This window comes from Malus sylvestris (genome assembly GCF_916048215.2).
Source record: "Malus sylvestris chromosome 4 unlocalized genomic scaffold, drMalSylv7.2 SUPER_9_unloc_1, whole genome shotgun sequence".
Taxonomy (NCBI): domain Eukaryota; kingdom Viridiplantae; phylum Streptophyta; class Magnoliopsida; order Rosales; family Rosaceae; genus Malus; species Malus sylvestris.
The window spans coordinates 5,528-18,983 of NW_025920902.1; the positions used below are offsets into that span (position 1 = coordinate 5,528).

General features: G+C 38.5%; 1 protein-coding gene and 1 pseudogene across 1 annotated transcript; one reads left to right on the forward strand and one right to left on the reverse strand.

Annotated features, from left to right (window-relative positions):
• Positions 1–2,293: 2,293 nt before the first annotated feature.
• On the reverse strand, positions 2,294–11,414 carry LOC126613558 (LRR receptor-like serine/threonine-protein kinase IOS1; annotated as a pseudogene).
• Positions 11,415–11,420: 6 nt separating this feature from the next.
• On the forward strand, positions 11,421–12,987 carry LOC126613555 (uncharacterized). Its single transcript, XM_050281182.1, has one exon. It carries the CDS (start codon positions 12,098–12,100, stop codon positions 12,746–12,748), a length of 651 nt encoding a protein of 216 aa, XP_050137139.1. The 5' UTR covers positions 11,421–12,097; the 3' UTR covers positions 12,749–12,987.
• Positions 12,988–13,456: the final 469 nt, after the last annotated feature.

The following is a 13,456-nucleotide window of genomic DNA, read 5'->3' on the forward strand; positions in this document are numbered from 1 at the left end:
AAGTAATTCATTTGATCTTTCTAGAATTGACTTTCTCGTTTGCCTAGCAAATTTCGATTCAGTACATGTTTCACACTTATGATTAAAATCAATTTCGAATTTAGGTAATAATTCTAATTTAACCATTCTATGCATGGAACGAAAATTAACATGTCCTAATCTAGCATGCCAAATATTAGAAGACTCAACAATATAAGTAGAAGCATTTATTTTATTAGCATCATCAATGGAAATTACATTGAGTTTCACTAGGCCATCAGCCACATAACCCTTTCCAACAAACATCCCACCCTTGGTAAGTACAAATTTGTTGGATTCCATTACAAGTTTAAAGCCCTTAGCAATCAGAATAGGTCCAGAAACCAAGTTCCTCCTTATTTCAGGAACATGCAGAGCACATTCAGCAAGGTGAGACTCTTTCTAGATGTGAATTTGAGTACGACTTTGCCTTTGCCTTCCACCGCAAATGAGGCAGAATTGCCCATATACAGCTTTTCTCCATGGGCAGTAGGATGGTATTCAGTGAATAGATTTTTGTCAGCGCATATGTGCTTAGTAGCACTGGTATCCAACAACCATTCATTCACATTTGAGACCATGTTGACCTCGGACACAACAGCAGCCAATTCTTCATTGGTGGTTGCCATGTTAGCATGGTTGTTGTTGTTTTCGTTGGCATGATATCCATCCTTGCGATGATAACAATCTTGTGCCTTGTAACCAGATTTGCCACACACATAGCATGCGCCCTTAATCTTCTTCAGATTCTTGCCTTTGGGAGCAAGGGCAGATTGTACAAATTGCTTGGTTTTAGAAGCCTTATTCTTCTTCGGCTTGGCCTTGGAGTTTCCTCCCTCAACATAATTTGCATTGGCTTGATGAACGGTCTGCCTTTCTATGGTCTTTTTCCACTCGTAGCCTCAGGATCAAATCCTCCATATTCATCTCACGATACTTGTGTTTAAGATAAATTTTGAAGTCATTCCACGAAGTTGGCAATTTTTCAATTATCGCCCTAACTTGGAAATGCTCATTGATCTCGCATCCCTCGGAGTGCAGTTCATAGATCAATTTCTGTACTTCTTCGACCTGAGAGACAACAGATTTTGAATCCACCATTGTATATTTAAGAAACTTACCGATAACAAATTTCTTTGAACCGACATCATCAATCTTATACTTTTTCTCTAGGGATTCCCACAACTCCTTTGCTGTCTTGCACAGAGAATAAATGTCGTAGAGATTGTCATCCAAACTATTCAGAATATAATTCCTGCAACAAAACTTGGAATGATTCCAAGCTTCAATTGCTATGACAGCCTTTTTCATCATTGGATTCTCATTAGATTTCGGAGCTTCTTCCTTGACAACATGAGCGAGATTCATTGTTGTTAGGAAGAACAACATCTTCTGTTGCCATCTCTTGAAGTCCAGCCCTTTGAACTTCTCAGGTTTTTCAGAGTATTTTGGCACAGCGCCATTCACATTTACAGATTGTTGATCCATAAATTTCTGTTTCAAGATTGTTGGATATATGTCAACAATCTATGATAAATTTATATATACTAATAAATAATAAATACGAATAAATATTGAATAGAGTATGAACAACAAAATAATTTTAAAAAGAAAGATTGAAGATCGAGGCTTGCGTACCGTAATATCCTTGAAATAGAAATTCGTCCCTACTCAGTGCTTGTAGTTCTACAGATGTCTGCTTCACCAGGATTCAACGATCAAGTTAGAATTCCAGCATTGGAAAACTTAACTTCTGGCGAACTTCTATGTGGTTATCTCAGAAAGGATGTTTGAAATTGTAGAAGAAGAATATTGATTTTCTGTGTCCTAAATGTCATGCAAATGGATGTTTATATAATAGAAGGATGCCTGTTCGCAACAGGTATGAGAATGGGATGTGTCTGTTGGGAGACATCTTCTCCAGAAGGGTGTTTTGCTCTGTGTTCTTTCTGAACTCTTCAGACTTCATCTGAAATAATGAGTCTGTTGGTAAAAAATAAATAATTAATTAATTAAATTCAAAATTAATTAAAAATAATTAATTAAATGATTTAATTATATATATATATATATATATATATTAATTATAATTAATTAATTAGTGCACCCAAAGCCCAACCCTATTACTCAAATCACTTTCTATAAAGGACAAAGCCTTATAAAGTGATAAAATCTTTTGGGAATGGCCAATGTGAGACAAAGAAATTTCTACTCAAACTATTCAAATTTCCAACAAGATTTTCCACACCCTATATAATATGATAGAGAAGTACCACTACATAGGTGAGGGACTCATTTCGGTGGTGAATTTTAACAACATCATTTCCATGAAATCTTCTGAATCAATATGGCGACTCTTCTTTTTCTGAGCCAACTCCGCTGCCAAGCACTCCTTCAACTTTATCACTACCTCACTTATGGTTGGCCTTGTTATAGAACAAGAAGATACACAATCCAAAGCTTTTTCAACAACTTTCCAACAGAATTGCTATCAAAGTTTCCTTTCAGCCTTGAATCAACAATACTTTTGATGTCCCATTTGCCAACCGTGAAACTAACCCATTTCGCAATGTGAACTCTTTCATGTGTCTGCGATATGATTGGTTGACTTGTTATAATCTCCAACAGCATAACCTCGAAGCTATAAACATCACTTTTCTCATTTAACATGTTTGATTGGTAGTACCTGAAAAACCAAACCACGCAATTCAAATCATACTTCTAATAATATTGTTGTGCTAAGATAGCACTAAACCAATTGAAACCAACTCAAGCTAACCCACAGGAAACATATCAAATGAAATGCAAGAACAGAATATAAAAGACACCAAGATTTTAACAAGGTTCCTCAACAATTAGTGTAACTGAAGTACGTCCTCAGAGCAGTAGGAGCTCACCAATAATCCACTATCAACCAAATGGGAGTTTACAAAGTGTTGGCAATCTCACAACCTAAAACCCCAATACACCCAATAACTCTCACTCACCAAGAAACAAATAGATAAGGAAATATAGTGAATAATTTCCTCTCTATACAAAGCTCAAAGCTAATACACAAATACAACTTTGATTAAGTGAGTACTAACAAAGAAACAAACTACTTTTCTTTCTTCTCTTCAAATGGGGGCTGCGACACCCTTTTTTCTTCTTTTCTGCTGCTGTCAAACAAAGGTAGCTGTTGCTGCCAATTAAAACCCTAGCCACACCCGTGGTGTTTTCACATGGGCCGAAGAAGGAAGGCCTTTTAAATGGGCTGCTGGGCTTACAAATAAAGGCCTACTACAATTTGACCATATATTCAACAATCTCCACATTGGCCAAATTTCCAAAAGTGCCATGATAACATAATCAACAATCAACACAAAACCACTCCCAAAAGTAGCAAGAGAATAACTCAAGCCGAGCCAAAATGTTCCAAAACTCCTACTGCTCCAAAACTCCTACTGCTCAATGTCTTCTTTATATAGGCAGAATGTGAGCCAAGTGCAAGCAATGAACAAACTTGGCTACACCAACAACCTAGTAAACATATCAGCGGGGTTGTCTTTAGTTGGAATTTTTTGGAGAAAGATATCCATTTCACCAACAAATTCACGGACAAAGTGATAACGCACATCTATGTGCTTGGTCCTCGCATGATGAACCTGATACTTAGCCAAATAAATGGCACTCTGACTGTCACAATGCACCTCCACATGCTTCTGATAAACCCCAAAATCTTTAATCAGTCCATGTATCTAAATGGCCTCCTTTATAGCTTCAGCAGCTGCCATATATTCAGCCTCTATAGTTGACAAGGCAACAGACGACTGCAAAATGGACCTCCAACAAACTGGTCCTTTAGCCATAGTAAACACATAGCCTGTAGTAGACTTCCTTTTATCCAAATCACCTACATAATCTGAATTAACACAACCAACTGCAAAGTGACCAATACCAGAGCCATCCCTCTCAAAGCATAAACCAACATTTCGAGCACCATGGAGATACCTTAATATCCACTTAGCTGCATGCCAATGCTCTTTACCAAGATTATGCATATATTGACTCACCATACCAACTGCATAAGCAATATCCGGTCTAGAGCATACCATTGCGTACATCAAACTACTAACCAAATTTGCATATGGTATATTTCTCATTTGCAGCTTTTCTTTATCAGTTTTAGGACATTGTAGAGAACTCAATTTAAAATGAGGAGCCAAAGGAGTACTAACTGGTTTGGTTGAATCATGAACTCCAAACTTCCGAATCAACTTCTCAAGGTATTGTCTTTGATTCAAGCATACCAATCCCTTCTCTCTATCTCTAGTGATTTTCATGCCAAGGATCTTCACTTCACCAAGATCCTTCATCTCGAAATAATTCTTCATTTGCTTCTTCAATTTCTCAATCTCTTCGACATTCTTTGAGGAAATCAATATATCATCAATATATATTAACAAATAAACGAAAGACTCATCTTGCAAATTCTTGAAGTACACACAATGATCATATTGACTTCTAGAATAATTTTGGCCTCTCATAAATTTATCAAACCTCAAATACCATTGTCTTGGAGATTGCTTCAAGCCATAAAGTGATTTCTTCAACTTGCAAAACAAATTCTCCTTCCCTTTTACTTTATACCCATCCAGTTGACACATAGAGGTCTCTTCATTCAAATCACCATGTAGGAAAGCCGTCTTCACTTCAAGTTGCACAAGCTCAAGATCATATTGTGCAACAAGAGCTAACATAATATGAATTGAGGAATGCTTCACAACCGGAGAAAAGATTTCATTGTAGTCAATGCCCTCCTTTTGTGCATACCTTTTAACAAATAATCTTGCTTTGAATCTCACATTGCTTTTCCCATCAACACCTTCCTTCTTGGCATACACCCATTTGCAACCGATAGCTTTCTTACCTTTAGGCAATTTAGCTAACTCCCAAGTCTTGTTTTTCAAGAGAGAATTCATCTCATCACCCATGGCATTGCACCATTTCTCTTTTTCTTCACTCTCAATAGCTTCCTCAAAATTGGATGGAATCTCATCAGTAATAATAGGAAGAGCAAAAGAAGCATAATCACTATACCAAGCTGGCTTGGTAATATTTCTCTTTCCTTTGTTCTTAGACTCGTGAGGTGAAACTTGCTCTTCATCTTGAAAAGAGTCATCAACTTCAATTTCTTCAACATCCTCACGGTCTCCCACTTCTTCACTTGTAGTGGCTTCAACATCAGCGAAAATAGGATTTGAAGTACTAGAAGCAACTTTCTCAAGCTCCACCTATTGGACATCTTTCACATTCTTCTCAGAGTCTCTGAACATAATTTCTTCATCAAATGTCACATCTCTGCTAATTACAAGTTTCTTCATCTCTGGGCACCACAATCTGTAACCTTTGACACCACAAATAAAACCAAGAAAGATAGCCTTTTTGGCTCTAGGATCAAGTTTATTTCCAGTTACATGAAAGTAAGCAAGTGAACCAAAAATATAGATATAGTCATAATCAGAAGAAGGTTTTCCAATCTATAACTCCATTGGTGTCTTACCCTGAATAGCAGCTGAGGGTAACCGATTGATGATATGACATGCATAGATAACTGCCTCTGCCCAAAATGATTTTCTCAAACCCGACTAAGACAATATACATCTAACCTTCTCAAACAAGGTTCGATTCAATCTTTCTGCAACTTCATTTTGTTATGGAGTTCCTCGGACACTAAAATGCCTCACAATCCCTTCCTCTTTGCAAACTTTAAAGAAAGAGTCGGATGTGTATTCTCCACCATTATCTGATTGCAAAATTTTAATCTTCTTCACAGTCTGGTTCTCAATCATTTTCTTCCAACCTAAGAAAATGCTCAATACCTCACTTTTGTGCTTCATAGTGTAGACCCAAAACCTTCTTGAATAATCATCAACAAAGGTCACAAACCAATGTCTACCACTTAAAGAATGAGTCTTTGTAGGACCCAAATATCTGAATGCACATAATCAAGAATGCCCTTCGTCTGATGTAGTGCAGTACCAAACTTCACTCTAGTTTGCTTCCCCAAGACACAATGCTCGCAAAAATCAAGCTTACAAGTCATGACACCTTTTAAAAGACTTTGTTTCACAAGTCCTTGTAGAGTTCTCATCGGCATGGCCTAATCTCATATGCCACAGTCTAGTAGTATTTGAATCAGATGTGCTCATATTTTCTGAGACTACAGACGCTTCACATGTCACCATGCTTCCTTGCAATAGATACAAATGACCACAACAAGTGCACCACAAGTAACTTTCAATGTCGCCCATCTGAATGAAACCTGAAGCCCTGAAGCCCTTGGATTATAAAGTGCCCAAAGAAATAAGAGTTTTCTTCAAATTCGGTACATCCTGAACACCTATTAACTCTTTAACCATATGATCATGCAACTTTAAACAAACTGTACCGATCATTTTTGTTGTGCAAGGATTGTCATCTCCCATGAAAACAACACCACCATCAAACTCTTTCAAGCTTGAAAACCAATCCTTGTGAGAAGTCATATGATGAGTACAACTCGTATCCAACAGCCACTTATTAGTACAATCAAATGATGTGGAAGCGGTTACAGAATAATAAGAAAAATCATTTTCAAGCTCAGCAACATTAGCTTCAGAACTTACTTTGCCTTTGGTCTTCAACATAGGACAATCTTTCTTCCAATGGCCTTTATTATGACAAAAACATATTCATCTCTTTCTGAACTTTTTCTACCTTTAGAAGTTCCCCTAGGTCGAGAAAGTGATTTTTTCTTACTAGAGAAAGATCTCCTCTTTGATGATCTGCCTCTAACAAACAAGGCCTCAGAGGTACTATCATGGTTATTATCTTTATGCCTCATTTCATAATTCATCAAGGCATTTAACACATCTTCAAATTTCACAATTTCTTTGCCATGCATAATAGTGATAACAAAATGCTCATAAGAGTCCGGCAAAGAATTCAACAATATTAAGGCCTTATCTTCATCCTTAATATCCTCATCTAAATTCATCAAATCGGCAATCAACTTATTAAAAGCATCAAGGTGTCTAATCATTTTTGTACCTTCTTTATATTGGAAGTGGTAGAGCTTTTCTTCAAGTGTAGCCGATTCGCCACACTCTTCGTCATTTACTTGTCTTCTAATTTTTGCCACAACAAATTTGCTAATGTCTCCCACATCACAAAATATTTTTGAGTTTTTGCAAGGCACAACCAAATTGTTGAGCAAGCTCACAAATTTAATTTCTCCCATTCCAACTTTGACATAGCTTCTAGCTTATCTCCCAAAGCGGCAAGTAGATCTTGTTGAGCCAACACATCATTGACCTCACATTGCCACATCCCGAAGTTGTTTGTGCCATCAAAATTTTCCACTTCGAACTTTTCTTTTTGCACCGTAGTTCTTGCAAACCCAGAGCTGCTTCAAAAAAGATTCTCATCTTGCCCGTCTGATATCTTTAGCAACTAGACGGTACCCAAGAGCAACCAGTGCTCAAATTCCAATTGTTGTGCTAGGATAACACCACCAATTGAAACCAACTCAAGCTAACCCACATGAAATATATCAAATGAAATGCAAGAACAGAATATAAAAGACACCAAGATTTTAACGAGGTTCCTCAACAATCAGTGTAACTAGAGTACGTCCTCGGAGCAGTAGGAGCTCATCTAATAATCCACTATCAACCAAATAGGAGTTTACAAAGTGTTGTCAATCTCACAATCCAAAACCCCAATACATCCAATAACTCTCACTCACCAAAGAAACAAATAGATAAGGAAATATAGTGAATAATTTCCTCTCTATACAAAGCTCAAAGCTAATACACAAATACAACTTTGATTGAGTGAGTACTAACAAAGAAAGAAAATCACAATTCTTTCTTCTCTTCAAATGGGGTCTGCGGCACCCTTTTTTCTTCTTTTCTGTTGCTGTCAAACAAAGGCAGCTGCTGCTGCCAATTAAAACCCTAGCCACACCCGTAGCTTTTCACATAAGGCGAAGAAGAAAGGCCCTTTAAATGGGCTGATGGGCTTACAAATAAAGACCCACTACAATTTGGCCATATATTCAACAAATATTTCCTAAAACATCAATTTGCAACATCTTTCTTCATCCTGCTGGTTCCTTTGTATAGCAGACGAAAGATGAAGGGTAAAGTAAAAAGGCAAAAAGACACCCAGGAGTTCCCGCAACACATGTCCACACACGAGTCCCATCCTCAGCAGGAAAACTTCTGGATAGGCCAAAATCCGCTAGTTTGGCTTGAAAGTTTTCATTCAGCAATATATTTGTAGATTTCACATCTCTGTGGATTATAGGAGGTTTGCAGCCGTAGTGCAGATACTCCAATCCCACATGCAAATTTTCTTAACACTTGTTACACAAGAAAAAAAAGAAAGTAGATATGTTATAGAGGGACTATGAAAATTTCAACTCGCTGACCGTGTGCAGCGTCAATTGCAATCCGAAGTCTGTCTGCCCAACTCAATATATTTGACCTGTTATCTGCGTTTGTACATAATGAATCAGTCATTAGTTCTGTGTTATTCTATTTAAATTCTAATAGAGTTATTGATTGTTGCCAAAATTAACAGGTGTTAAGAGCATGTTGATGAAGTTGTTTGATTGTTCACCATGTGGCCTAGTGTTTATTTCCCTGTATGCTTTTACGTGCACTTTTAGATTGTTCAGAGTGTTGTTAAAGTTTCTTTTGAGGGTTGTTTCTTTCTCTGCTATTAATTTATCTGAAAGATGCTCGTGTAAGTTTCCATTGGACATGTATTCATAAATGAGCCCTGTATTGGTTCCGTCAGTGCAATATCCGACAAGGCTTGTCAAGTTCCTGTGGTGAACTCTCATGAGAAGATTAACCTGCAAAAAAGAAAAGAACTTATTTATGAGTATATGATAGTGCTCAAGATTGTTGAGAAAGTTTTCTTTATTACTTATTACATACTTCTGAATGAAATTCTTGATATCCTTGAACCGATGATTGTGACAGCATCTTCACAGCTACTTGAGTATCACCTATGTAGCCATGGTAAACTGATCCAAATCCACCTCTACCAACAATCCTCTCACAATTATTGGTGATCTTGAGTACCTCAGAGTATGTAAATTGACGTTGCGATGGCTCCATTGGCCCGTGCTGAATGATGGGTGGTAAATCAGCTGTAACATCTGTTGAGGGCACTAATAGAGGAATAACCAAAAATTGCTGGACAAAGCATTTTATGCTCCGATATATGCATCTTTGTGATCAAATTTATGACAACACTATTTAACTAGTATAGAATCCTACCATGGTTTCTTTGTTTTTGAAACGCCACCAAATTACAGCTGCTACAATTGTTAAAAGGATTAAAATTCCGACAACTGATGTTGCTACTGGAACCAAAATACTGTCCTTTTTCTTTTCCTTTTCGCAGTGAAGCAGTACATTTAGATTTTGATTCTCACACAGGCTGGCAGAAAAATGGATGTTGGTAACATAAGTACGACTTGGGATTATAAATACCTCACATACTTTTTAGTTTTCATTTTTTCTCAGAAGATCATTTAGTTTCAAAAGAAAATTTCATAATTTAAGAGAAAGCTGGTAGTCCTTGGGGTTGACATAAGCCTTAACACGGTTTCAGGAATGAGTGGAGGTTCTAATGGTTTCACCATAATGTTAGTGAACCGTCATTTGATTTTTGAATTAGTCCAACTGGAACAGGACCTGTGAGGTTGTTTTTCTCCAATTTTCTGAAAACGGAGAACAACTGTAAATATAGACATACTCATAATGAAGTCATAAACAGACATGTGATGTATCAGCTGCAAATCTGAATAACTTGTTTGATAATTCCCTGGCACGAGGAATTATTTTTCAAATGTAATTGTTGAAAACAGAATTTCGACTTAAGTTAGTAACCGTTTCTTTCATTCAGTAAATAATTTGACACGGTAACACACTTACAAAGTCTGTAGCATTGTAAGATTGGAGAAAGAAGGAGGTATCTAGGTTAAACCAGTAGAGGATAAATTACTGCATTGAAAATTTTCCTTAACTTTACCAATGGATTATAAGCCGGACAGAAATGAAAACAAGATATTTGGAAAATGTAGTTTTAGTTCATTACACTTACAAGGATATGATTCTGGGGGGCTCATAACCATTATAGCTGCAGTGTAACCCTTCCCACAAGTACTCTTGAGGTGCACATGGGTCACCTTGCCAATTTCTCTTCACTCCGTATGTGTTCTTGATGTTTTGTATGAAGTCAACTAATATACAAAGATTCATTAAAGAAAACCTCAACTAAGTAAATTAGTAATGGGAGATGATCTGTTTGGAAATATTGGCATACCATCTTGTTGGTTAGTTTCTTCCTGCAAGAACTCAATGACCGTATAAATCTCAAAGGCATTGAGGATGGGTGGAAGGGTAGAGTTTCCATCATGAGAGATTGACGAGTTGTGCAGTGCTGCTCCAGTTAAAGCCTCTGTCATGGATACTGTCGATGTGGCTAAGTACAGAAGAGGGAAAGGCTCCTGAAAGGGCTTTCCATTCCGAGTAATGCTTAACAATCTAGTCTGGTTGGTTTGGAGTTTTTCAATTTCAGCAAATTGAAGGTAGACATAATATTTGGTATTTTCATCAGGGGAATTCCACCAAAGATCTAAATTAGTTGCATTTTTTGGCGTTGAGCTCATGACAATAGATGGCACTTGGTAGACATTCTGATTTTCAGGGTCGATGGTCAGTGAAGTGGTTACTTGTTTCCATTCACTGTAATGATGGGGATCCCATATGAAATCATAAATGTCATCTGTATACCTGGAAACAATAATTTGTCAGAATTTAATCAAAGAGAACATTTCAAATACCCTGAACCCCACACCGAAAATACATGGAAGAACTATGGTGCTTAAGCAAGGCACATGAGTCTAAATGACCTGGGGTTCTTACAATAACAAAAGAGAAGGCAAACCTGTATGTTTTATTAGTTATTGTACCAGCATCATAATGCGAGAAGACTGATAAGCATCCCATTTGAGTCTGGTAAGTTGAATTATCCAGAGGCCTTATTCTATTGCTGATATAAACGGAATCCCAGAGCCCTTATTCATCAAACAAACGTGTATATAGTTCTGCAAGGGAACATGTATGATCTCCTTTGTTGTGTTGTTTTTTAATGTATCCCACAAGTTAGCTCCAAGATGCAGATTGTTGGTACCATATTATATTGGGCCTCGTTACTTGGGCTTCCAGACATTGAGCCCATGATTTATGTAAAAGGGGAGGAGCTCTTAGTCTAGAAAAGGGACTCATCACCCTCACAATCAGGGGCCCCACATCCAACAACCCTCTCACAAACAAAGAAAGACTCTCAAACTCTCTCTTTCTCTGGGGGACTCCCCCTCACACTTGTAATCCATACATTCATACAGAGAAATACAATCAACATCAGTGTGGACGTAGCCCAAACATTGGGGTGAATCACGATACATCTTGTGTTCTTTACATTCTTGCAGATTCACGGTCGGATTTACGTTGTTCCAAGACCTTCCGGTTTTGTGCATCAACATTTGGCACTGTCTGTGGAAAACGACACGAAAAGCTATGTCGGTTCTCTTTCATTTTTCCATCTCACCACCGTGAACCTACAAAAACCCAAACAACCTCAAAAACAGAAAGAACTGATCTCTCTCTCATGATCAAAAACTCCTAAAATGTTACCTTTCTTTCTCAGCCCCGTCTCCTTATACGCTATCTGCGTCCGCCGTTGCTTTGCCAGCTCGGGCCTCTCCCAGCAAACCCTACAACTCGACAATGATTAAACCACACTCCACTTCTGGGGTCCCAACCCTAAACTTTCTAACCAAACCCAAAACCCCGAAAAAGCATCACTCGTTCTAATCCACGGCTTTGGCCTCGCCGCCATGTGGCAGTGGCAGAACCAAGTCCAGTTCTTCTCCCCCCACTTCAACGTCTACGTCCCCAACCTTGTCTTCTTCGAGAATTCCACCACCGCATCCCCAGAGCGAACCAAGGTTTTTTAGGCATCCTCGGTCGCCAAGATGATGGAGAAGGTCGGGGTGGAGAGATTTAGTGTGATGGGGAAGAGCTACGACGACTTTGTGGCGTACCACTTGGCGAGGATATGGCTAGAGAGAGTGGAGAAGGTGGTGATTGCCAACTCTGGGGTTAACATGAGGAGAGGAGATCACGAGGCGCTTTTGAAGAAGGCAAAGTTGGAAAAGATTGAAGATCTCATGTTGCATTCCACGACGCCTCAGCTCAACAAGTTACTCAGCCTCGCCATGGCCCGGCGGCTCGACATCATTCCCGACTTGTTCTTAAGTGACATAATACAGATTTCCCAAAATGGGAAGCTATTTCAGCTTGTCACAGTGGCAGGAGTTGAAGCTGTAGGCTTTAATATTCAAGGTATTGGGGAAGAGCTGCCATGGATCCGGAACCGACGAGGTGCAGGAAGATTCTTGCTAACAGTTACTGGCAGAAAAGCTATCCCGATTTGGTTCATGGTGCTCGACGCCTCTGCTTTACTAATCTGCTCACTGGCTCACCTCGTGCAAGTCCATACTCACCGATCTGAACTCGACCCAGACCCACGACCTCGTCGTCCCTGGTGGTCCCGCCGAAACCTTGTCGCCACCTTCCCCAGCTATCTCAGAATAATGGAGAAAGGGCTTTCTGAGAAGTCATGAGAAAGAAGAAGATAAGTTTCTATTATCAATTCTATTATTATTCCCTTGTCTGCCATATGCTAAAAGGAAAAAGATAAAAAGAAAGAAAAATAAAGCAAAAGGAAAAGGAGGTATGTAGGTAGAGAAAAAGGAAAAAAGATGTCTGGTATTTCCTGCATAATAGTCGATGAGGCTCACGAAAGGAGCCTGAATACTGATCTTTTGTTGGCATTATTAAAAGATTTACTTGGTCGACGGTCTAGTTTACGACTTATTATAATGTCTACAACAGCTAATGCCAAAGTGCTTTCCGAATATTTTTATCACTGTGGAATCTTTTATGTATCGGCGAGGAGTGAAAGGAAGTGAGTCCTATTGGAGCGAGGAGATCAAGAAAAGCAAATGGGTGATGACGGAAAGGTTTTCACTTTGGCTCAAATCTTCGCCCTGCCTCCTGCCACTGCCAGCTGCACATACTATCCCACTATCCAACCATTTGCCATACCCACCTTCTGCAATACCACCGAAAAAAGACTTATGAAGATGAAGGTTTCCCCCAACAGCTGGATCGCTGAGGTTGATGTGAAGGGAGAAATCTCGTTGTTGCCAAGTCCTAGCAGTTTTTTCTTTTCTTTTGAATGATGTGATTTACTTTTCTTATCTTTTAGAGACATTTGTATAACCCCACCAGAGGATAATCATAAATAAAGAAAGAAGGCAGCAAAAAAA